The 25103-nt window shown below is 37.8% G+C and overlaps 1 protein-coding gene across 2 annotated transcripts in view; it reads left to right on the top strand.

The window, feature by feature from the left end:
• The window catches only part of HPSE2 (heparanase 2 (inactive)), a 572092-nt gene that overhangs the window by 339550 nt on the left and 207439 nt on the right, over positions 1–25103 (top strand). For both annotated transcript variants that reach the window (XM_060126534.1, XM_060126532.1), the window contains one exon: positions 1009–1056. In XM_060126534.1, the coding sequence (XP_059982517.1) occupies positions 1009–1056 (48 nt within the window). The remainder of the gene's footprint in view (positions 1–1008; positions 1057–25103) is intronic.

The following is a 25103-nucleotide window of genomic DNA, read 5'->3' as shown; positions in this document are numbered from 1 at the left end:
TCTTTGTTTATGAAGTACTGATGGAAGATTGTTTCTGTCTGAGGAAAAGTTCCCTTCCAGGGTCTCAGGAAAGAGAATTGAAAGTAAGATCTGAAGGAACTGAGATGTTCCTTTTGATTTCCTATGTCTGAGTGGTAACTCTCTCAAATAGTAACACGAGCCATGACAGCGCATGGCCTCAGAACATGTGGATGGCTAAAAGGAGGCAGGTCGATAATTGAGTTATTCACAGACCTGCAGTTCATGATACCTTATGGAATCTGTGTGGCCTTGGGTACTCTCTCCTGTCACTATGTTTCTGGTGGAATCCCAAGGGGCACAGGAGGGTGGCAAATTGCTAGCAAGACTTTGCTGAGTGCTTTGCAGGGAAACAGGTCTGGTTTCTGTTTTGAGCTGAGCATCCTGGTCGAGACATTCAGTTCTCTACTTAGCTGCTCCAGAAATGGTTAAATTTCTCTATGTGGTGCTTAGGTTTCTACACTTAGACAGCTGTGGTAGCCCATCACTAGGGCATATTTGTTAGTGCTTCATACTTATATACTTATATAAATAAATTGGGTTTTCCCATGCTCTCTATAGAAGGAGAGGCCTGAGGTTTTTCAAAGGCATATGTTGTGTTGTCATCCTTGGAAAATGTTATCGTTTGTCTCCTAGTAGATCTCAGAATCCTTAGAGAATAGGAAATGCGACAGATAAGTTCTGATCACAGGGAAGGTGATGTGGGAGCCATCAGGCATGGGATTGGAAAGACAGATGTAGGTATAATGCTGTCTTGGGGTCTTGATTTCCAGATGGTAAAGGATGTGTGGAGAGCTGAAAGTGTGATTACTTTCACCTTCTGTACCTTTTAACTTCCAATACCTATGGATAGGCCATCGCTGTGGGCCCTCTCAGAAAGCATAGTTGCCCAAGGATTGGCCTGATCTCTGTCTCAGCTTATTTTATTTTAACCCTGGGGATATGGTTTACTTTAAGTTGCAATATCTTTGTTCTTTCTGTTTCCTACAGATTCATGAAGGTGGCAGGAAACACAGTGGATGCAGTTACCTGGCAACAGTAGGTATTCACCATTTTTGCTCTTACTTATTATCAGATGCTGTGAAATGAAAGATAAGTAGTTGTCATGAAGTTATAACTGAAATTTAATAAACTATCTTCCGTGCTCCAAGAAAAAAGTTAAAACTAATTCCAAAATTAATTGTTGGCAATCAGTAACTTTAATCATAATGAAAAATATTTTATTCTGCATTTATACTCTTAGTTTCTGTAAACAACAAGTTCCAAATATTTCCTGAAATTCTTATCCTCCTTCAGTTTGTCGTTGTGAGTCATGGATTGAGTGGGTCTGAGGATCTTGTCATTCCCTTGCTTAAAACCCCTCAGTGCTGGGGCTTCCCTGGTGGCGCAGTGGTTGGGAGTCCGCCTGCCGATGCAGGGGACACGGGTTCGTGCCCCGGTCCGGGAAGATCCCACATGCCGTGGAGTGGCTGGGCCTGTGAGCCATGGCCGCTGGGCCTGTGTGTCCGGAGCCTGTGCTCCGCAGCGGGAGAGGCCACAACAGTGAGAGGCCCGCATACCGCAAACAAACAAACAAACAAAAACAAAAAACAAAAAACCCTCAGTGCCTTCCCTTTGCATGTAGACCACAAGCCACACTCTCTACTCTGGCCTATAAGGCTCTTTGTGTTTGGCCTCTGCTCTCGTCTGATGCCACCCTGCCCTTACTCATTCTGTCCCAACACACTGGTGAGGACTTTCAGTTTGTAGAGGGTTCACATGCATGTCTGCCTCAAGAACTTTGTATGTGTCATTCCCTCTGCCTGGAATGCTGTTATCTTCATATTTTGTGTAGCTTACTCCTTCTCATCTCTTAAGATTCAGCTTACATGTCACCTCCTTCAAGAGGCCTTCCCTGATGATCCTATCTAAAGTAGACCCCCTATTTAATTGTCTTTCTTAGCTCGTTTTTCCATAGTACTTACCATAATTTACAATTACTATTTTTTATACTTGTTTTTGTAATTTGTGTGTTTTCTCTTTTACCAGAATAGCACTTATTCAGTTCAACAAGTGCTTATTTAGGCAACTGTTAATTGGGCATTTACTGGGGGGAAAATAACGCCAATGATAATAATAACAATGTGGCAGGAACCTTTATGTGTCTTACTATATCTGATCCTCAGAACAACCAAATGAGGTCAGGACTGTTTTTATCTATATTTTTCTACAACTTAGAGGAAGGTGTATAAAATCGAACAGAAAGTGGCAGATTTTGGACTTGAAGTTGGTTCTGTCTCACTCCATGGGCTTCTCTTAACTGTTATGGCTTTGGTAACAAGACAATGATCCTATACTGGAAATATTACATTCTATTGGTGTAATTCAAATCCTCTTCAGTGTCCTCACCAAAAGCTATCTGGATAATGTAGCATAAAGACAAGAGACTGGAGAATTTATAGTGTTTATAAAGAGGAGTAATGAGATCAGTGTACAAAAATTAGTTGGTAAGAATGTAAGCATTGCTCAGTTATCATGGCTGACAGGGAGGGATCAGAGAAAGTTTTTTTCCCCTACTCAAGCACTCTCCATAGTAGAAATGCAGTGAAATGAGCACAGTATTTTTTCTTTTTATAAAGGAGAAATACATTTTTGTAAATACAGTTTGTTTATTAGCTATTTAAAAAAATATTGGCCATCTCTCAAGATAAATATCATGTGTTTGTAACTACTCTAAAAATACCCCCAAAGCAGGCATGGGGTTGTGTTTCTTTTGGCTCCAGGATCAGCACTCATTTGGGGACAACAAGTAGCACCTGGACTCTACCATTTATTCCTTACAGCCATAATTTTCAGTCAAGACTTGGAATAGTCATGGAACAATTCCAAGAAATCTTGGCCAGGAGGACTCAGTGAAAATTAAAGCCAAATGCCATGTTTCTCTAACCCTGAGAAATGCTGAGGTGAAAATTTCTTAATAATGTAAAGGAAATCAAGAGTCACTGTCAGGAAAAAAAAAAAGGAGAATAGAATTTGTCGGTATACATCTAGCCAAAAGAATCAATTCAATACTAGGATATTGAGCTTGGAGCTTGAACAACCAGAACTCTGAGTCTGAAGTCATAAATAAATAAATCTATATAGTTAGACTATTTTGATTTGGACTTTCATGCTCTTGGATTTTCAGGACCAAGATACACGACTTGATGATTGGTTCTTCCCTCCAACCCATGCAGAAAACCCAGAAAGAGTTAGTGAGATGAAGTTCCAATTACAGGAATGGTGGAATAGCTTGTATCAGATATCAATGATAAATCTGGACAATAATTAAATACACACACACAAAGAGTGATCAAAAGGCAGCAAAAGCTAGAGGAAGTTATTCAATTCCTGAAAGAAGTGAATGGCACTGGTGAGATCTGTGGTTACTTAAGAATCCATACAGTATGAGGTGGCTTTAAACTCAAAAGAAATACATGGTCATATTGATTTGAGGTGTCAGAAAAAAAAAGTCAGAAGGTGGAAATCTCAGAAAGATGGAGTTATGGGGAAAAACACCAAATATGCATATAAACTTCCTTTCAAATCTTTGCCTGATCCCTGAACTGTGCATATTTAAGGGAGACTTCAAGGAGCCTGGGAGAAAACAACAGCTGGAAGCCTGAAAAATTTGAACAGCAATTTCAGCTGCTGTCTGTCACATGAGGGACAGAGATTGTAATTTGAATCTCACAAATTGAGGGGCTTGATAAACACCTTGTGCTTTCCAGTGAAAACTAAAAGACATGCCTCAGGAGTAAAGTCTATGTCCCAGGACTAAGGATTTGCCTTAAGTCTAATGTGTAACCACAACAGACTCACCCTAACGAAGTCTGAACTGCAGCTGCTACAAGAACAAGATGACCAGACGTTCATCCAACTGCCTGCTAGATCCCAGACCAACACTCTTCTGTCTCTACAACATATCAACCACACTTTCCAGTATACAATTTTAAAAATTACTAGACATGCAAAGAAACAGAAAAATGTGGCCCATGGCCAAGAGAATGATCTATGACTTGAAACCCTGAGATGACCCAGATAATAGGATTAGCTGACAAGGATTTTAAAGAAGCTATTGCACATATATTCAAATAGTTAAGGGAAAATGTCCATATTGAGTGAACATATAGGGAAATATCAGCAGTGACATGGAAACTTTATATATATATATATATATATATAAAACAGAACCAAATGAATTATTAAAGAAAAAATAGAAAACTGAAATGATGGGAATTCCGTGGTTGTCCAGTGGTTAGGACTCCATGCTTCCAATGCAAGGGGCACAGGTTCGATCTCTGGTTGGGGAACTAAGATCCCACAAGCCATGCGGTGCGACCAAAATAAATAACTAAATAAATAACTGAAATGAAAGACTCACTGGATGGGCTTACTAAGAGATTGGAAAGTACAGAAGAAAGGGTTAGTGAACTTGCATACAGATCATTTGAAATTATACAGTTAAAGAACAGAGAAAAAATATTGGGAAGAAAATTGTCAAAGGTTCAGCAACCTCATTGCCAATATCAAGTAACATCTGTGCAATTAGAATCCAGAGGACAAGAGAGAGAGAAGGGGGCAGAAAACTTTTTTAAGAAACCAAATCTGGGGACTTCCCCGGTGGTCCAATGGCTAAGGCTCCGCACTCCCAATGCAGGGGGCCCAGGTTCGATTACTGCTTGGGGAACTAGATCCCGCATGCATGCCACAACAAAGAGTTTGCATGCTGCAACTAAGAGTCTGCATGCTACAACTAAGAAGTCCATATGCTGCAACTAAGGAGACCGCATGCCGCAACTAAAGATCCCACATGCCGCAACAGTCCTGGCACAGCCAAAATTAATTAATTAATACGTTAATAAATACATATTTTTTTAAAAAAAGAAACCAAAGCTGAACTTCTCTCAAATTTAGTGAAAAACATTAACTTTTAGAACCAAGAAGGTAGGCAAGCCCTAAGAAGGAAAAATACGAGGAAAATCACACCTGGACATAATATTTAAACTGTTGAGAACAAAAGGATGGAAAAAAATCTTCAAAGCATTCAGATAAAAATGACACTTTACATAGAGAGCAAAGACACAAATGATGGCTAACTTGACATCTGAAAAAATGGATAACAGAAGACAATGGAACTGCATCTTTAAAGTGCTAAAGAAGAAAAAGTCAAACCAGAATTCTCTATCCAGAAAAATATTCTTTTAAAATGAAAGTGAAATAAAGATGTTTTGGGTAAGTGAAAGCCAGCAGACCTGTGCTACAAGAAATACTAAAGGAAGTTCTTCAGACAGAAGTAACATCAGAAGGAAAGTTGGATCTCAGAAAATAATGAAATGCTTTGGAAAGTGTAAATTTATAGATAAATGTATCTTTTCTCTTAATTTCTTTAAAAAAAACCTGACTCTAATACAAATATATAACATTGTATTATGGAGTTTATAACATACAGAGTTGTAAAAATATACGGCAATAATACCACAAAGGATGATGAAGGGAGGAGGCTGTAAATGGAGTTATACTGTTCCAAGTTTTTTTAATGTGAAGTAATACAATATTTACTCTAAGAAGACTGTGAAATTGTATTCCTAGAATTAAGGTTGTGGATAGAACTAAGGTTGCTGACCTAAAGTAGGGAGGTTATCTTGGATTATCCAGATGGACCCAATGTAACCATTAGAGTGGAAGAGGGAGTCAGAAAAGAGGAGGCATGGGAAGATTTAACTACAGAAGAGGAAGTCAGAGTGATATGATGTGAGAAGGATTTGACCCACTATTGTTGGATTTGAAGGTGGAAGAAAGGGGTCATGAGTGAAGGAATAAGGGCAGTCTCTAGAAGCTGGAAAAGTCAAGGACATGGATTCTTCTCTAGCACTTCCAGAAGGAATACAGCCCTCCTAATACTTTGATTTTAACCCAGTGAGATCCATGTTAATTTCTAACATACAGAACAATAAGATAATAAATTTGGATTTTTTTAAGCCACTGTTTGTGATAATCTTTTAAAGAAGCAATAGAAAACTATAGAAACAATACATAATAACAGAGATTCAAAGTACCCAAAGAAAAAATACCCAAAGAAAAAACTAAAAGAACAAACGGTGGAAAAATAGATAAATCTACTTTCATAGTTGGAGATTTAAAAGCGTCTCTTTCAGTAATTAATAGGACAACTAGATTAAAAACAGAAAGGATATAGAAGATTTGAATAACACTATCAATCAGCTTGACCTAATTGACAGTTGTAGGCTGAGTTGAACATACATTCTTTTCCAGTGCCCATGGAACCATTCATCAAGATAGATCATATATGCTCAGCTATAAAACAAGTCTCAATAAATTTGAAAGGATTGAAATCATACAGAATTTTTTAATTGAAATATAGTTGATTTGCAATATTGTGTTAGTTTCAGGTGTACAGCAAAGTGATTCAGTTATATATATATATTTTTTTTCAGATTATTTTCCATTACAGGTTACTACAAGATGTTGAATATAGTTCCCTGTGCTATACAGTAAATCTTTGTTGCTTATCTATTTTATATACAGTGGTGTATATCTGTTAATCCCATACTTCTAATTTATCCCTCCCCCTTTCCCCTTTGGCAACCATAAGTTTGTTTCCTATGTCTGTGAGACTGTTTCTGTTTTGTAAATAAATTCATTTGTATTATCTTTTAGATTCCACATATAAGTGACAGCATATAATATTTGTCTTTGTCTGACTTACTTTACTCAGTATGATAATCTCTAGGTCCACCCATGTTGCTGCAAATGACAATATTTCATTCTTTTCATGGGTGAGTAATAGTCCATTGTGTATCTATGTATATACCACATCTGCTTTATCATTTATCTGTTGATGGACATTTAGGTTGCTTCCATGTCTTGGCTATTGTAAATAGTTGCTGCTATGAACACTGGGGTGCACGTATCTTTTCAAATTAGAGTGTTCGTCTTTTCTGGATATATGCCCAGGAGTGGGATTGCTGGGTCATATGGTAGCTCTATTTTTAGTTTTTTAAGGAACCTCCATACTGTTTTCCATAGTGGTTGCACCAATTTACATTCCCACCAACAGTGTAGGAGGATTCCCTTTTCTCCACACCCTCTCCAGCATTTATTGTTTATAGACTTTTTGATGATGGCCATTCTTACCGGTGTGAGGTAATACCTCACTGTAGTTTTAATTTGCATTTCTCTAATAATTAGCAATGTTGAGCATCTTTTCATGTGTCTGTTTTGATGACAAAGAAATTAAGTTAGATATCAGTAAGAAAAATATCTATAAAATACCTAAATATTTTGAAATTAAATAACACACTTTGAAATAATCTGTGGATCAAAGAAGAAATCATGAGGGAAAGTAAGAAATATTTTGAAATGAATATGATGATATATTTTATCAAAATTGGTGGAATTCAGAAAAAACAGAGCTTAGAGGGAAATCTATATTCCAATATGCTTATATTAGAAAAGAAGAAACATTGGTATCAATGACCTGTCTTAGTTTCTATCTTAAGAAGCTAGAAAAAGAACAAACTAAACTCAAACCAAGTAAAATAAAGAAAATTACAAAGGTAAAAGCAGAAAGCAATAAAACATAGAACAGACAAGCAGTAGAGAAAATTTACAAAGCCAGAAGTATCTCTTTGAATAGGTGAACAAATTTGAAAACTTAGAGAGAGATTGAAAGATAGAGGGAGAGAGAGAAAGAGCGAATGGGAAAGAAAAAACAGAAATTGCCACTATCATGAATAAAAAAGGGATTCTCACTATAGGTCACATAGATATTAAAAGTATAATAAGGGAACATTATGAACAACTTTATACCAACAAATTTGACAATTGAAATGGACAAATTCCTTGAAAATATAACATCAAAATGACACATTAGGGCTTCCCTGGTGGCGCAGTGGTTGAGAGTCCGCCTGCCGATGCAGGGGACACGGGTTCGTGCCCCGGTCCGGGAAGAGCCTACATGCCGCGGAGCGGCTAGGCCCGTGAGCCATGGCCGCTAAGCCTGCACGTCCGGAGCCTGTGCTCCGCAAAGGGGGAGGCCACAACAGTGAGAGGCCTGCGTACCGGAAAAAAAAATAGAAAATAAAAAATGACACATTAAAAATTCTTGATATCATTATAGTATATCTGGTTCATTTTGGAATATCTGGCAATTTCTTATATAAATAAAATAAACCTATTCTATGACAGAGCAATTCCATCACAAGGTATTTACGCAAAGGAAATAAAAACATGTCACACAAACACTTTTATAAGAATGTTCATACCAGTTTTATTAATGATAGGTAAAAACTAGAAACAGCCCAGGTGTCCATCAGCAAGAGAATGGATTAAACAAACTGTTGTATAGTTGTATAAAGGAATGATACTCAGCAAGATCAAAAAACGAAGTACTGATGCACTTCACAGCATAAATGAATCTCAAAATCGTTATGCTAAGTGCAAAAAAAGCCTTATATAAAACAGCATATTTGTGTTTTTCCAATTATATGAAGTTCTAGAATAGATTGTGAAAATTAGAAAATTGCCTCTGTAGGTGTAGGGGGTAGAGACATGGATCAGGGGCGAAAGGCACAAGAGGGAATTTTCTGGGGTAATTGTAATGTTCTACACTTTGATAGGGATTTGGATTACACAGGATTTTGTATGCTTTTGTCAAAATTCATCAAATGATACATTTAAGTTTTGTACAGATCATTGTATGTAAAATTTACTTAAGAAAAAGAACCATAACAGATATTAGAGAACTCTATTAAAGAACTCTGGTTAATAGTATGATTGATGAAGTGTTTAGGATGAACTATACTGAAGTCTGCAACTTATTTGAAATGCCTCAAAACATAAAATGGATCAATGGATGGATAGAGGGATAGATAGATTGATAAATGTGTGATGAAGCAAATGTAGCAAAATGTTAATGGTAGAACTTAGGTGGTGAATATATTTTTTTCACTCTACAATTCTTTCCATCTGCTTCTGTTTGAAATTTTTCATAATAAGATATAGGAAAAAAGCCTAAATTGTTATACCTAAATATATTATATAATATTAAATAATATACTGTTGTGAAAATAGTTATGAAAAATAAATAAGAAAATCCTTTTAAGTGAATCAAATAAAATATACAATTCATACCTCAATAATATAAAAATGCACAGAAACTCAAAGAAAAGTTACTAATAGGTTAATAGTATTAACCTTTAGATGTAAGGAGTATAGGGATGCTTTTATGGTCATCTTTACTTTTCTATAGTTTCCAATTTTTCTGTAATAAGGATGTATTTATTGCATCCTTATTACATCCTTATTTTTGTTTATAATAGAAACCATCAATACCCAGCTCCACCCTTCCCAACTCCAATTCCCCCTCCCCAGAAGCAATCATCACAATTTTAGCCACTTGTTATATTTGTTTCCATATTTCTAAATAACAATCTGATGGTATTTTAAATTTTTTTCCAATTTAAATATTATCTATTAATTTCCTACTATGAAAGATAAGAATTTAGCTCTCATACCTCCCTAACTCATCACACACTTAAACATACTTACATTTCCCCATCCTCCAATATTTTATATCTTAAGTATTGGTTAGATCAGAGTTCAATGCTCATATTTTTATTCCTATGTAAATATGACTCACAGAAGAGAATGTGTGTGCAATGATTACATTTTCTTTCTTCCACAACTTTTTGTTTTCCCTGCAGTTAATAACTCTTTATCATTTGCTTAATTTCTTATTAGTCTTTCCCTAAGTCATGCCTAAATTCTGTACCAGAGGAGTAGATCTCTCTCTTTGTGCAAACACTCCAGGTAGCCATCAGTTTCATCTTGTCCTTGGAGGTGTTCTCCTGGAGCAGTCTCTCCTCTGGTCCCATCTGGACTAATTGATCTCCGTGCTTCCTGCACAGCTGTTGTCCTGGGATCTCCCTTCACCATCGTCCTAGGGATTCCTTTTGGCTCTCTTATTTGTTGGATCCATGCCTTTTTATGAAGTTGACTCCCTCATTTTGGTGGAACTTTTTTTTTCCAAGAACTTCCTGAGAAAAGATAAATGAGAGGTAAACTTGTTGAGACCTTGTATTAGAATTTGATTTATATTTTGGATGCATACAGATTTCCCGTGGATTTTGATGCTTTGGCTCCATTTTATTCTAGCTTTTCTTGTAACTATTGAGAAATCTGATCCTTTTAAATTTCCATTCCTTTTATTTGCCCTGTTTTTTCTCTGTTGGTACTCGTAAAATCTTCTTTTTGTCCTCAGTGATCCTTTGTGTGACTCTCTTTTTATTCTGTTTACTAGGTATGTGGTGGACCCTCTCAATCTGAAACTCATACCCTTCAGTTTAGGGAAATTTTTTTCTTTGATGATTTTCTTCTTTTTTGTGCTCTCTCTCTCTCTCTCTCTCTCTCTCTCTCTCTCTCTGGAACTTCCATTAGTCAGATATCAGAACTCCTCAAACAGTAGTCTAATTTTTATATATTTTTCTCTCCCTTGTTTTTTTCTTCTGTTTTCTGCTAAATCTCCTTAATAATCTAAGTTTTCTGTTGAAATTTTCATTTCTGTTATCATATTTCTAATTTCCAAAAACTATTTTTCAAAGCTTCCTTTTCATGGCTTCTTTTCTTGTTTCTGGATCATTTTTCTCTCTGAAGATATCAATTTTAGTTGTGTTTGTTTATTTTGTTTCTTTTCTTATTTTCTCTTCTCACCCTCTTTCTCTCCCTCCGTTTTCCTTCCTCCCTTCCTTTCCTTTCTTTCTTCTCCAATACTTTTCTTATGATTTCTTCATTAAACTTTTTTCCCTCTATGTTCTTCCCTCCTCCCCCCATTTCCTTCTTTATTTTTTTTTCTTTCATATTAAAGATCTTCCTCAAATGTCAAATGATGGTTAGATCTCTATTCCTATTTGAGAGAGAGGCACGAAAAACTGATTGGATGTTTTTTTTCCTCATGGACATTTCTTCTCAACTAGTTGAGGGTCTATGTAGGGTGATCTGCCTGGGTTATTACATTAGGGGATTCCTAACTGTCCATATCTGTTGGTCTTTTCTTATGTGCAATTTAGTTTTTCCAGAGAAGAATTCTCTCTTCTGCCAACTTGGAAGTATAAATCTGCTAGCATCCTCATATCTAAGAAAGGAGCTGGATATCTCATTGTTTAGTATGTAGCCTTTCACTTAATTCTGTTGTTTTCAGTGTGGTTGCCCCCACCTCAACTATGTTTGATGACCCTGACTCTAGCTCAACCTCCAATGCTCTGCTCTCTTAGAAATGGGACAGTTTCTCAACTATGTAGGGTAGTGGATCATATTTATAGATACCTACTGTATTAGAATTAAAACAGAAATTTTAAAAACATTTATTTTAAAATAATAAATTCATTACATTTTACCACAAATAATGTATTTTTATAAAATAACTATATTTTCCAAAAAATAAGGTTAGTGAGAAGAGTGGCGTTATTTTATATTCTTGAAAATCTCTTTAACACCTAGCTTAATTGAAGATGTGTGGATTCTTATATCTTCTATGTTTTGTGACAACATATTGTTTTGGTTTAAAAATATGAAGACAATTTGCCCTCACGGAGATATGTAGCTTAAAAAGGGAGGAGTATTTAAATAGTCTTTTTCAGTTTATTGTGGCTGTTCTTCTCAGATACTACACCAAAATTCAACAAGTGATAGCTTCCTAAAGGTTAGTTGCAATATGGACTATGAAGCCATATCTATGAACTTTTCATACTCTGATGCATTAAATTTTTTGGTTTTGCATTTTGAATGTATCTTTTACCCATGCATGATTTTAACATCATGCATTGATCATTTGGAAAATATTGTTTTATTGAGTTGTGAGTTATGCAGGTCTTCCAAATGTTGATACATTTTATTATGAAACATCAAAAAAGCACATTTATTAATATCACCCCTGACCTAATCAGAAAAAGTCTTTTAAGTTTTGGGAAGCTGACAACCTCATGGTGGCAGATACAAATATTCTAAAATTCTAATTTTCACTTAACAGATAGAAGTTTATAATCAGCAACAAGTTCTATCAGTTGTTATCCTTGAAGTGACAGGCTTATTTTGTTCGTTTTTGAGAAAAATGTCTTCCAAATACCCAAGTCTGAATAACCATAATTTGTCTGTCGGTCATTCTTTCAAGTAAAAATTTTACTCATGAAAAAAATGACTAATTTAGTTTGCAAATCAAACAATCATGTAAGTGTTTATCCTCGAGACAACCATCATCGTACTTGGCTGTGGAAGTGACACCTTTTATGTATATTTCTCATTTAGTCATGTAGAATATTTTTAAAATGTGTACTCAGGGGTTAAATTTTAATTAAATTTATAATTTTTATTACTTTATCAAGGGAATTATTAAGTAAAACTGACATTTTTGTTTTATTGCAAGTATATGACATGACCACCAGCACAGTTTGACGTTCCTGCCTTGATTTGTGTTAAGCTCTTTTGCCCACTGTTGTTTTGGTACCATCAGTCCAAATGTCAAATAGTTTTTCCAAAAGAAACCATGAGAGTCAAATAAATTATTTAACACTTCATGTATTTCATCACCATTTGTATTTAGTGCCAAGCATTTGTGTTTAGTACCAATACACCAAGTGTATTTTACTGCTATTCACATAAAAGAAGATCTTTATCAGTGGTTAGTTGGTGTTTATGTTGGATGGATACAAAAAAAAGCTATGTCTGTAGATTTATCAAGATATTAATATCCGGAGATATTAACTTTGTCTTCATGTTTTCAGCTAAATCTTTAACAATGTATTGTTGGGAAATGGTCCTGGGGTGATTTCTTTTGGTAACTTTTACTGATTTTCATCCAGCAGGCATTCAGCAACGTCAACTGTAGAAGCCTCTATCGCTCCTTTAGCTACCTTGTGTACCTTTCTAGCCAATGCAGTATGATAAGCTACTCTATAAGATGCTTTCCTAAATTTAAAATTATTTTGAAGATTTTTCTAGATTTTAAATTTAGAAAATCCTTCAGAATAATTTTAAAATGTTACTTGCAAAATAAGACAACAAAATGTTCTTACTTTCATATAGGCGTAAGAAAAACATTAGAATTTCAAAATAACTTATTGGATGATTTTAAGGTTACACAGATCATAGCAGGTATAATAAAAATAGCTTGGGGCTTCCCTGGTGGCACAGTGGTTGAGAGTCCGCCTGCCGATGCAGGGGACACGGATTCGTGCCCCAGTCCGGGAAGATCCCACATGCCGCGGAGCTGCTGGGCACCGTAAGCCATGGCCGCTGAGCCTGCACGTCCAGAGCCTGTGCTCCGCAACGGGAGAGGCCACAACAGTGAGAGGCCTGCGTACCGAAAAAAAAAAAAAAAAGCTTGTAAGAACACAGTAGAAGTATTGAAAACAAACTGAGTTAACATTTGAAAACATACATATTTATACCCCCAAAAATCATACCTTAGAAAAGTCTAGAAAACAAGAATATACAAGCATACATTCCATTAGTTGTCAGAGCAATGACATTGTCACATGTTATATAGATACTGGGAAACCCAACTGTACGCTTGTGAGAAAATGAGAGTGAAAATGGCGAATAATTGTCATAGTATTATTATGAAAATAGCTTTGATCTTATGGACTCCTGAAAGGGTCTTGGGTATCCCAGGAGTCCCTGGACCATACTCTAATAACCACTGATATAGAGTGAGGGTAGGGATCTGAGGGTCTAGTTGTTTCTCAGTTCTCTTGTTTCAGCCCCCCTTTCTCCCCCATTCACAAAGGCACCTGGTGCTTCCAGCTCCTGAGACTTTCTGGGGTTCCACAGCAAGAAGCAAACTCCTTCTAGGTTTCCCTAAAAGGATTCATGGGTGTAGAATTCAGCCTCCTCTGGTTAGCTAAGTCAGTTATCACTCTTCTGTTTTCTAATATCAACATTTTTATTGTGGTGTTTTCCTATCCTATTCTCTTAGACCTTCTGGGTTAATGCCTTTTTTCTTTTTTTGTCCCATTACCATTGTTTTAGTGGGGTTTTGGGAGCGAGCTTCGTAAATGCCTGTTTTTAAAACACCATATTTAACCTGAAATCCTGCTGTCTGCTCTTTTGTTCTTCTAGGATTATTTTTAATAAGACAAAATTTAAAAATTAATTTTAAAATATGAAATCAATGTTCATATTTATCAATTTAGACAAACCCAGGTGTTCTCAATGCCTGGGCCTCACCAGAGGCAAACAGAAAAAAAACTACAGCCCAGACATCAGTATTTTGAAGAAGTTCATTATGTGATTCTGACATTTAGTGAGGATTGAGAACTACTGCCCTGGAGCCTTCTGATTGAGCATCAATAGCCCCTCGGCACTTAAACTCCAGAGAGCACACTCAGCATACAGCTTCTAGACCACCACCAGCAGCAACAGCATCACCTGGGAGCTTGCGAGAAATGCAAATTCTCAAGTCCTGTTCCAGACCCACTGAAACAGGACCCAACGATCTGTGGTCTGACACTCCCTCCAGGTGATTCTGATGTGCTCTAAACTTGAGAACCACAGCCATAGAAGATGACTGCCTTTTTTCTAAGAATATATTCATCACTGAATTTTTTGGCATAAAACTTTTTTCAGTACCTTCTCTTCTGACATGTCAATGGGAGAAAAGATGTAAGAAAAATTGCCCTGGGAATTAGCTTTTAGAAAATTCCTGCCCCGGACTTCCCTGGTGGCACAGTGGTTAAGAATCTGCCTGCCAATACAGGGGACATGGGTCCGATCCCTGGCCAGGGAAGATCCCACATGCCGCAGAGCAACTAAGCCCGTGAGCCACAACTACTGAGCCTGCGTGACACAACTACTGAAGCCTGCACATCTAGAGCCCGTGCTCCGCAACAAGAGAAGCCACTGCAATGAGAAGCCCGTGCACCGCAATGAAGAGTAACCCCTGCTCGCCACAACTAGAGAAAGCCCGCGTGCAGCAATGAAGACCCAATGCAGCCAAAAAATTTAAAAAAAAAAAAAAAAAAAAAGAGAATTCCTGCCCCTTGTAGTCAGAGTCAGAGCTTCAAGTCATCTAGTTTTCAATAAGTTTTTCTCTTATATGAACGTCAGCGCTTTTCTCTCTTTGGTCTTAGTCTGCACTTATATACCTCATTCCTCACTTCTGCTGTTGCAGAAAAACGAAATATGGTATGTATACTACAGCTGTAGGCTTAAATAGATCAATTTTAAGATATCAATTTTATAATTTAGATTTTTAGCTATATTTAAAAGCATAAAAATGAACATTTTTAAGAAGTCATTGTAAGGGCAACTATGGGTTTGCCCACAATATAATTAAACGTGAGCAAAATGACTCTGAGAATAGCGTCTATTGGAAATTCATGAATGTTTCCAGGGGTGACCAGACATTAGAATGACTTGTTAAGCAAGAATTCTGCTTAAAAGAAAAAGCCGAAGGAATCCATCACATAGATAATCAGTTTTAGAGAAACAAGTGCTGACGAAATGTGGACTTCATTTGGAGAAAAAGACTTAATGTGATTCACAAGAGTGCTAAAACTTATTTAAAACACTATTTTGGAAGGGAAGAACCTATAGAGCTGCACCTTATGGTTTCGTAGAAAGAACAAGGTCTTTGAAGTCAAACAGGCCTGGACAGAATCCCTCTGACCCTCAGTAGGTTTGTGGCCTTGGGAAGAAAGTAAATCTTTCAGAGCTCAGTTTTCTCATCTATAATATAGGGTTAATGCCTACTTCACAAAACTATTGTTAAAACTAAATGAGGTAATGCATGAAAAGCACTTTGTACAGTACACACAATATATTGCGTCCTCACAAAAATGTGAGTTCCCTTTTTCCTTCCCTTTCTGTCTTTCTGTGATCCCTCCCAATCTCTCTGTTTATGAGTGTCTTGCTATAGAATATACAGATGTTTAGCACATATTCTATTACTGAGCATTTTTGTAGTACCATGTAGATGCTTCAGGTCTTTTGCTTATGGTCTTTTCAGCCAAAGGAAGAAAGCGGGTGGTTCTGTGGGGTCACCCTGTTATGTTTTATATTCATTCAAGAGATATCTATTGAGCACCTATTATATTAGGCACTGCGCTAGATGTTAAAGATAGACTAGGGAGAAAAGAGACAAGAGCCATCCCCGTGGGGAGCTTCGTGGGCTTCTGATTAGCAAAGAGTTTATCCCTATAGTGATCGCTTGTATAAGCCATGCCTATTCTTCATCTGGAAGAGAAGGTAGAAAGGGAAAGGTACCCCCAGTGGAAGAAATAAGGATGACAATAGGAAGATGATCTCTGTGGGCCCCAGAGAGAGCTATGCCTAGACAAATATCTGCTGCAGATGATTTTAAAAGGAAAGGATAAGGAGGGAAGGGAGCCACAAATGACATGGAGCTTGGCTACAAAAGAATTAGAGAAAAAGGAAGAGAAAAAAAAAAGAACTTTCTAAAAGAGAGTTGAAGAATCAAAGAGCTCTTTATTTTAGGAAAATGAAGATTGGGAATTCCCCAGCAGTCCAGTGGTTAGGACTCTGTGCTTTCACTCCTGGGCTGGGGTTCAATCCCTGCACGGAGATCCCGCAAGCTGTGCAGCGTGACCGAGAAAAAAAAAAGTGAAGATTATACACACACATCTATAAGAGTGTATTTTATTTAATTGAGCATCTTCTGGTGTCAAGCTCTGTGCTAATAAGTTCGTTACAGAAGTGATTCAGAGCATGGGTTTTCTGTCTAACATACTGAGTTCAGGTCCTTAGCGCCTACTGTCTGTGTGACCGTGGGCAAGTTGCTCAGCACCTCATTGAGCCTCAATGCCTTCTTTTGGAAAGTAGGCACAATAATACCTATGACCCAGGGAGTAGGCACCTTATCATTGGCCCATGGGGTGTGCTTATAGCTTTCTGCTCAGCCTAATTCTGAAGGCTGCGTAGTCTCCATTAGTGGCTCCCTGTTACCTCAGTCACTACTAGGAAAGCTGTCTCAAGTGTCTACTGTTGATTTGGGCAGTAGAGAGTGGGCTACTCCCTTCCCATTTCAGAGCATACACATATACAGGAAACCCCAAAAAAGGCTAGATCTGGCATTATCTCCAGGTTCCCTCAGGGGTCTCCTCTGTCTAAGGAGGGAAAGTTTGAGAAACGATGATCTAGGGCCTTGCACATAGCTAATAACATCTGCCATTCATTAAAGCTACCCAAGCATGATATACATTATATCAAGGGTATCTGCTACATGTATGGATGTTAAATGGGCTGCATTTAGGGACGTACTAGGCTTGAGATTCTAAGATCACCCCCCTATCTTTGTGCCAGGTCCCAACTGTCCTTGTCTCAATCACCCTGAAGCTCACCCTGGAGAGGTGCTGGTTGGTTCTAACTAGCCATCCTGTAACTACATGGGAAATCAAAGGGTCTGGGTACCAGCTTAGTCTTAGAACCCTCACTTTCTTTACTCTTCTGTTAAGCAAGTGTTGCACTAGTCTGGAGTCAGACTGCTGGTTTTGAATTCTGGCTCTAATGCTTACTTACCTTGTACAAGTCATTTAACTGCACTGTCTCAGGTTTTGCATCTGTGAAATAAGTACTCATTCAAAAACAATTTACTTTCTGCCAAGCGCTGTTTCAGGTTCTTGGGATAGATCAGTAAACAAAAGAGACAAAAATTCTTGCCGTTATGGAGCTTAGATTCTGGCAGGGAAGTGGGGGTTGGTGGGAAGGAGATGGGTAGGTAGAAAGACAATAAACAGTAAGTATAACAAGCAAATTATATAGCATGTTAGAAGGTCAAAAGTTGGAATAGGGGCTTCCCTGGTGGCGCAGTGGTTAAGAATCTGCCTGCCAATGCAGGGGACATGGGTTCGAGCCCTGGTCGGGGAAGATCCCACATGCCGTGGAGCAATTTAGCCCGTGCGCCACAACTACTGAGCCTGTGCTCTAGAGCCCACGAGCCACAACTACTGAGCCCACGTGCCACAACTTCTGAAGCCCACTCAGCTAGAGCCGGAGCTCCGCAACAGGAGAAGCCACCACAATGAGAAGCCCGCGCACCACAACAAAGAGTAGCTTCCGCTCGCCACAGCTAAAGTCCGTGCACAGCAACGAAGACCCAACACAACCAAAAGTAAATAAATAAAATAAATACATTTATTTTAAAAAAAGTTGGAATAAAGTAAGTACTGTAGGGTGGAGGCAGACTGCAGTATTAAATAGAGTGATCTTTGAGAAGGTGAGCTTTGAGTAAAGATGTAAAAGAGTTGAGGGAATTAGCAAAGCTGATACCCTGAGGAAGTGTATCCAGGCAAAGGAGGAGCTAGATCAAAGGCTCCAAGATCGGAGTGGGTCTTAGGTGTCATATTCATTCCCACCACGTAGGGTTATTGTGAGGATAAATGAAATGATGCATGTAAAGCCTTTAGCTTAGTACCTACAATCATGAGTGTAAGTTGAGTGTAAGTTTGGTTTGATTATTATTTATCATTTTTATGGAAGTCACATTTCTAAATATTCAATGTGTTATAAAATCTTTCAGAATGATCTACATAGCACATGAATGGAATGGTGCCCTCTTTGCAATTGCTGTTTTCCTCCTTACATATTCTTGACTTTTATACATATTACTTTGAGATAAAATATATATTTATTGTCTCTGAATAATTTCCTTCCTTGGCAAGAGTCATGAAAAAGGTGTAAACTCTGTTATATTAAAAATTTTTTGAAGCTAAATGGCAGCTGTGACCACTGTTCCCATGTATTCACTTGCTTTATTAGTCTCTCAGTGGTTATTGTCTGAAAGGTTGCTATGGTCAAAAGCACAACCATGTACTAGGGAGGACTTTCCAATATTCCCAGCCAGTCTAACCAGTTTTTCTTTCCATGTCTCTTTTCTTTTTAGAAGAAAAGAATGGGAGATTTTATGTTCTTAGAATTCTATTTTGACTGTCTCAAACTGCAAATCCTCAGAGGAATCAGTGCTCTGTATACATAGTGTTTTATGTAATATATTGTGTGGGGTAAGGATGATGAAAATAAAAGGGAAGAGCACTAACTGAAAGCCTTCCATCTGCCAGATATCATTGTAGCTGCTTTATATAAAATTAAATCCTTGGAAAACCTGACTACTTTGCTATTCAAACTGTGGTCCAGACCAGCAGCATCAGCACTGTCTGGGAGCTGCTAGAAATGCAGACTTTTGGGCCTCACCCCAGACCAGTTATTGAGTCAGAATCTGCATTCTAATAAGAACCCCCGATGTTTCACATGCACATTAAAGTCTGAGAAGCACTGCCCTGACAAGACAAATATCACTAGCAGCATCTTTCTCAGATGAGAAGAGTAAGCTTCAGAGAGAGCAGGTACCTTGTCTAAATACCGCAAGTAAATGGTAATCCAGGATCTAACTGAGGTCTGTTTGCAGAGTCCAAACTCTTTCCACTACATTGTTTTTAATAGGTATTTTTCATAGTCTATTTTATAGAGAAAAAAATAGGTTAGCTTCTATTTGAGCCTACTTTGAAAGCATTTGCCCAGACAGTCAGTCTGAGTGTAAACAACTGGTCCAAAGAAGCAGGCCTAGAAGATGATAACTGAGTTTGTGTGTGGCTGCGGGTAGATAAGTCACATGCCCCCTGGCTCTTCAGAGGTTACCTGCCTTTCTGTTGAATTAGGGAACCCATGTGTAATTGTTGGCAGGATTCTCCCCAAATCCTATTCTGATGAGCAGAAGACAAGAGCAAATGGAGAAAGGCAGACCATGGCCTAAGGAGATGAACAATCTGGTGTACGAGTCAGGGAATGTCTTATTTTACGAGCAAGGAGGTATTTATATGGCTTGCCTTGAGTGAATCGCCTCTGATGGGAAAGCAGACTGGGAACAGCTGGACCACACTTTGGATCAGTTGCCGCAACAACATGATACATTTGTCTCTGGTGTCATTTGATCCCTTTGAGTGCTGTTATTACCTCAGTGTGGATGTTTGACTTTCAGGCTTACTTTGTGCAGTGAGTACGTCTGTTTGATTGTGTTCCTCAGATTACATGGAGTGTTGATTATTTTCATTTGGGAGTTTGGATTCTAAGATTGCAGAGCATGACAACTCATAGGTGACTGGATCCGAGGACCTCATAGAACAACTGTTATATTTGCCACCATCAGAACTCTGATTTCCAGGGGTAAACCATACCTGATGGCATCTGGGAAAATTATACAAATATCCAAATTTCAATTTCTGGTAATATATTCCACTTTCTCCTCTCAGATGATCTTTGTGAGCAACACTTTGCAAACTTGATCTCAGCACAAAAGTTATGGTTATTACCATTATTTAGTATTTACCTTTTTCTTGGAAAAATTAAGCAAGACAGTCACCATTTGGAGGTTTGCAAAGTAAAATTGAATGCACTTGTGTGATTTCAATAGCTGCTTAAATCTTTCCTCCTAAGACGTTTAGAAATGACTGGTCTCTTGATAAATTGAAAGTGAGCCCAGCTACTGTCACCCAGAAAGGGCTGAACGCTCTGCTTGAATCATTTACCCTGACAGACATTTGTTCTACTTAAGAAAATTGGCTGTTTTCTCCTTTCTGATAATAAATGATCCAAGCTCCCAAATTTATGGCAGCTGAAACTGAAGGTCCTGATAAACTTATATTACCAGGCGGGTGCCCACCATCACAACATTCTCTGAAAGTCATAGTTAGGCTTCTATCTAAGGAACAAAATCTCCTCAGAGTTCAAAAAAGCAAAGAGAAAAAGAACATTATGTTGTTAGAAGCTAGAGAGGATGGTTTTGAGCATGTGCGGGATGTAATTTCATTATTGTCTAGAGTTACATGGCTGTTTCTGGAATCAGGGAGTTTCCTAAACAGAATATATTGTTGTTAGATGGCAGCATAACTGTGGTTTCCTGCTGGTATTTTAGTGCGGAGGTGGATAGCTGTTTCCTATATTTCCCCCCCTCCCGCCCCCCTTTTTTCTCTCTTCCACTTCATTTTGTGTAAGTAAAATGAAACAAAGAGTAACAAAGGAAGCAGCACCAACAAATGCTTCTGTTAAAGTTCTAAACTTGGCCTATAAAATTTAAGGAATTCAAATTTTCTATCATTTGAAAAAATTCATTTACATTGTGTGTAATTAGTATAGTTTTTTCAATGCTTGTTCAACTTACATAAGATGCTTTAATGTGAGTCACATGAAAAATGTGGCCAAGTATTATGAGCACTTTAACATTTGCATTTTCTGTTCTGTGTGGGTAATTTTGTAAATTTGGAGTTAGCCTAACAGACTGGGGGGGCAAAGAGGAAGTTGGCCAGCTGGGTTTGGAAAATGCCCTTCCTTATTGAATATTTGGCATGTTCTATGTGAAGGGATGGTGATTTCCCTGTGGCATGGGGGACTTTTTACTTCATGAAGAGCCAAGTTTTGCCATAAGGAGAGCATAAAAAGCCTCTGTTCCAGACAGGGCAGTATTAGTAGTGTCATCAACAGCAGCAGTCTTTCGGTGCTTGAGAAAACCAACCTTGTGAGTGGGCAGACTATGGACTGGTGGGACTCAAAATTACAGGAAAGATCTCCAGGTCTTAAGAGATTTCCTAGATCCTTATCCACTTAACCACAGAAGCCAAACTACAATGCTATTTCTTTGCGCTTAAGGCGCTTTTAAGGTAACCAATCCTTTTACAATTCTGATGAAGAGTGTTGATTTTCTTAGAAAAATGCGTGTGTATATGCAAAATTACACCCACACACGCACAATTTTACATGTGATTTCAAGGTTTTTATGGATCCCCTGAAGCCCATCCATGAACCTAAAGTAATCCAAAGACCCTGTGTTAAGAACTAGGTTTGGGCAGCCTTCCTCCTGCCTTCATACCATACTGCTAACTCCCATGCCCCCAAGTCCTCTTTTAAAATGCCTTTGAAGTAGAAAACATAAAGGCCCAACAATCTTAATATAAGTTAATTTATTACTGTATAACAAGAGGAGAAAGGCGTTGTGGGTACCAGAAGAAAGAAATCTTTCTTAGCCTTCCCTCCATTACTTCACTCGATGTTTTGTATATGACTAGTGTTCATTAAATCACTGTACAGAGAAATGGAGATGACACACAGAAAAAGACACGTGAATGTCTGAAGACATTTTATTTTGATCTTATTTTATTTTTCCTGGACTTATATTTGTCAGAGTTTCGGTGTGAGAGAAAAAGAGGCAGTGAAATGTTTGTATAATCTCGTGATCCAAACATTTTCTATGAATTCCTCCCTTATAGATTCATGGAACACTGCTGGTTGGCATATATTCCTGCCCAGAACTTCTGGGAACATCTGTAAAGACAAGCATTTTTCCTACAATTGTACTAAGAATTTTAATTAACAGAAAATAATGCACAACCCATATATAACAGACATTTAGTGGGCAGATAGCAGAAAGCTCCTGATTATTCTGGCACAACATCGTTTTGCGTGATCTATAATTAACAATTGCTTTCTGCTCTCTTGCTTCCGTGAGTCAGCTTTGGCTTTTGAATTTGGCGGATAGACAGGAAAATCCTCTTGACTCTACCCCAGTCTCATTGCTGTCTCTCCTCTCCACTCAGTGCTCTGGCTACCTCCATTACTCAGATTATGATCACTTACTGCCTCCTGGGAACCCTCAAGTCACGTGGCGGCTGCTGCTGGCCTTCATGCTGTCTGCCCAGGGCATATACATAATTGAAGCTACAATTCTAGTGTCTCCAGGTGGAAGGGAACTGATACGTTTTTGTCGATAACTGCCATTTTATTTCACTTCCCTACTTCTCAACTTTTTTGGAGCCTCTTAGGGCTTCTCAACTCACTCAGTCTTCCCAACGCACCTGCCCACTTTTATTACTAAACACTGTCTTTTTAATTTATGTTTTGTAGTATGGAAGATATGCCATTCTTCTTGGAACCCAGAGATCTTAGGCTTCTATCTATAATCTGCTATTGACCAGTTGTAGGGCCTTAGGCAAGGCAATTTAATATTCTGAACCTTGATTTCTTCATACATAAAATGAGGGTAATACCATCTACCTCACAGAATAATTGTACGAGAAAAGGGAGTTAACATACGTTAAAGTATAGAGTTGAACCATATGAAATTGCCAATATTCAACTATTTTTGGCCCACAAGAAAGGCAATTTCATGTGGTTCAACTAATAGCGAGCACAGACCATTGTAAATGAGAAATAGTCAATAAATGTTGAATCTGAATCTGTTTCAATTGGGGGAAATGGAACAATGATTACAATTGGGGGAAATGGAACAGTGATTCAATTGGGGGAAATGGAACAATGATTGCTTTTCAGATATCTTCCCTGATCATACCAAAAAACACATATGAAGATTCCTGAAGAACACCCTTAACAGTGCTGTGGGAAGACAATTCAGGTCTATTCTATATCACAACTTTCCCCTGAGGATAAAACACAAAAGTTTCAGGACCACAGTGTTAGGTAACAGGAGGGTTTTCAGGGAAAAGAGGAGGGTTTTTTTGGAAAAGAATAACCTTAAATACAGTACTTTTAAACTTTTCAACTGTCTTGCCAAAGTTATATTGTTATTTAATTAATAAAAATTATGTTACAGCACATGTACTAAGAGTATCGTTCCTGGAACTATGGTTTTTCTCAAAACAATATTATTATTCAGTTTTGTAGATGATGAAAAGAGGTTGAAAAAAATTAAACAATTTAATAAATTTATCTTTATTATCATATGATAATTAATCAATTAGTATATTTAGTTAATAGCAAAACCTTTAGTGGAACCTAGATTTCTAGAATTTCATGTCTTCCTTTCTTTATTCAACTGGCACATATTTATTGAGTACCTGCTATGTGACAGGCTCTGTGCTCCTTCTTTTCAGTCCCGTGGTGTGGTTTATTGGTTGGAACTGCCAATCCTGCTCTCTACCTGCCCCTGAATTTACCCTGGGCAGGTCTATCTCTCTGAAGTTGTTTCTAATTTATAAAATTAGGTGCTTAAGTGGAGTCATCTCCAGGCTCCATTTTAGTTCTAGATACAATTCTATTCTTAATTGAAACAAGGCAAATAATTGTCAAATGTTTATGTAATAATGATGCTGGTGCTGCTTTTTTATACATTGCCCAAAGAGGTGAATTAAGCATCTGTAAATAGACTGGAAACAAAATTGGTCCACTCTCAAATCCATGTTGTGGTGACACAATGAGGCACTTTGTAATCAGGTATTATATTTACATTGGATATTAATATATAAGGAGGTAAAATGGAAGAAGATAAAAGTGCAGAGGAACAGGAACAAAGATAGAAAACTGACCATTTATGATGCTTTTTCTTTTGGAAGATGCTTTTCTTTTTTTCAGCACTCACTAGGAGGACAGTTAAAGGAAAATGAAAGCTGGGAGTGCTGAAAACAGACTTATCCCGTAAAAGTGACCAGTTTTCTCAGGGCTGGGCCTGCCTTTAGTATGCACATTAGGAGATGTTGGATTTGGGGAGAAATTGCGACCTCAAATTAGTTGGAAATGCACCCACCTCAGGTGGTCCTGAGAATAAAAGTTTTACATGTCCTAGAAGGACATTAAAAAATGAAATCAGTGGGTTACTTTCTGTCTTCAAGTGGTAATTTAATTAACTAAAATGTGAAAAATCAAGGAGGCAGAAAAACAGCTAGTGCCAACCCTTCTAATGTCAATTAGCCATCAACTGGCTTTTCAGGGCCAGTTGGCACTGTGACTAGCTTCTCTATGCTATGTATCTCAAGACCCGAGAACCTTCACATTTAATTGACATGTTCCTAGAATGCTCATTGCCAACACACCCCATGCTTGTACTTTTAAGAGCCTTAATACGTGAGTTTTACCACTTGAATGCCAACATGGTTTATGTCTTGCAGGGCTGGCTACACGACTGTGTGACCTGTGCAGTTTCACATAGGGCTTCATGCTCAGAAAGGCCTTGCACTCGGATTAATGCTCTGTCGTCATTGTCTTGAGATTCTTAATTATTTTTTAACAAAGAGTCTTGCGTTTTCATTTTGCAC

Source organism: Lagenorhynchus albirostris, chromosome 16 (assembly GCF_949774975.1).
Source record: "Lagenorhynchus albirostris chromosome 16, mLagAlb1.1, whole genome shotgun sequence".
Taxonomy (NCBI): Eukaryota; Metazoa; Chordata; class Mammalia; order Artiodactyla; family Delphinidae; genus Lagenorhynchus; species Lagenorhynchus albirostris.
This window is presented reverse-complemented; position numbering and strand designations above follow the sequence as displayed.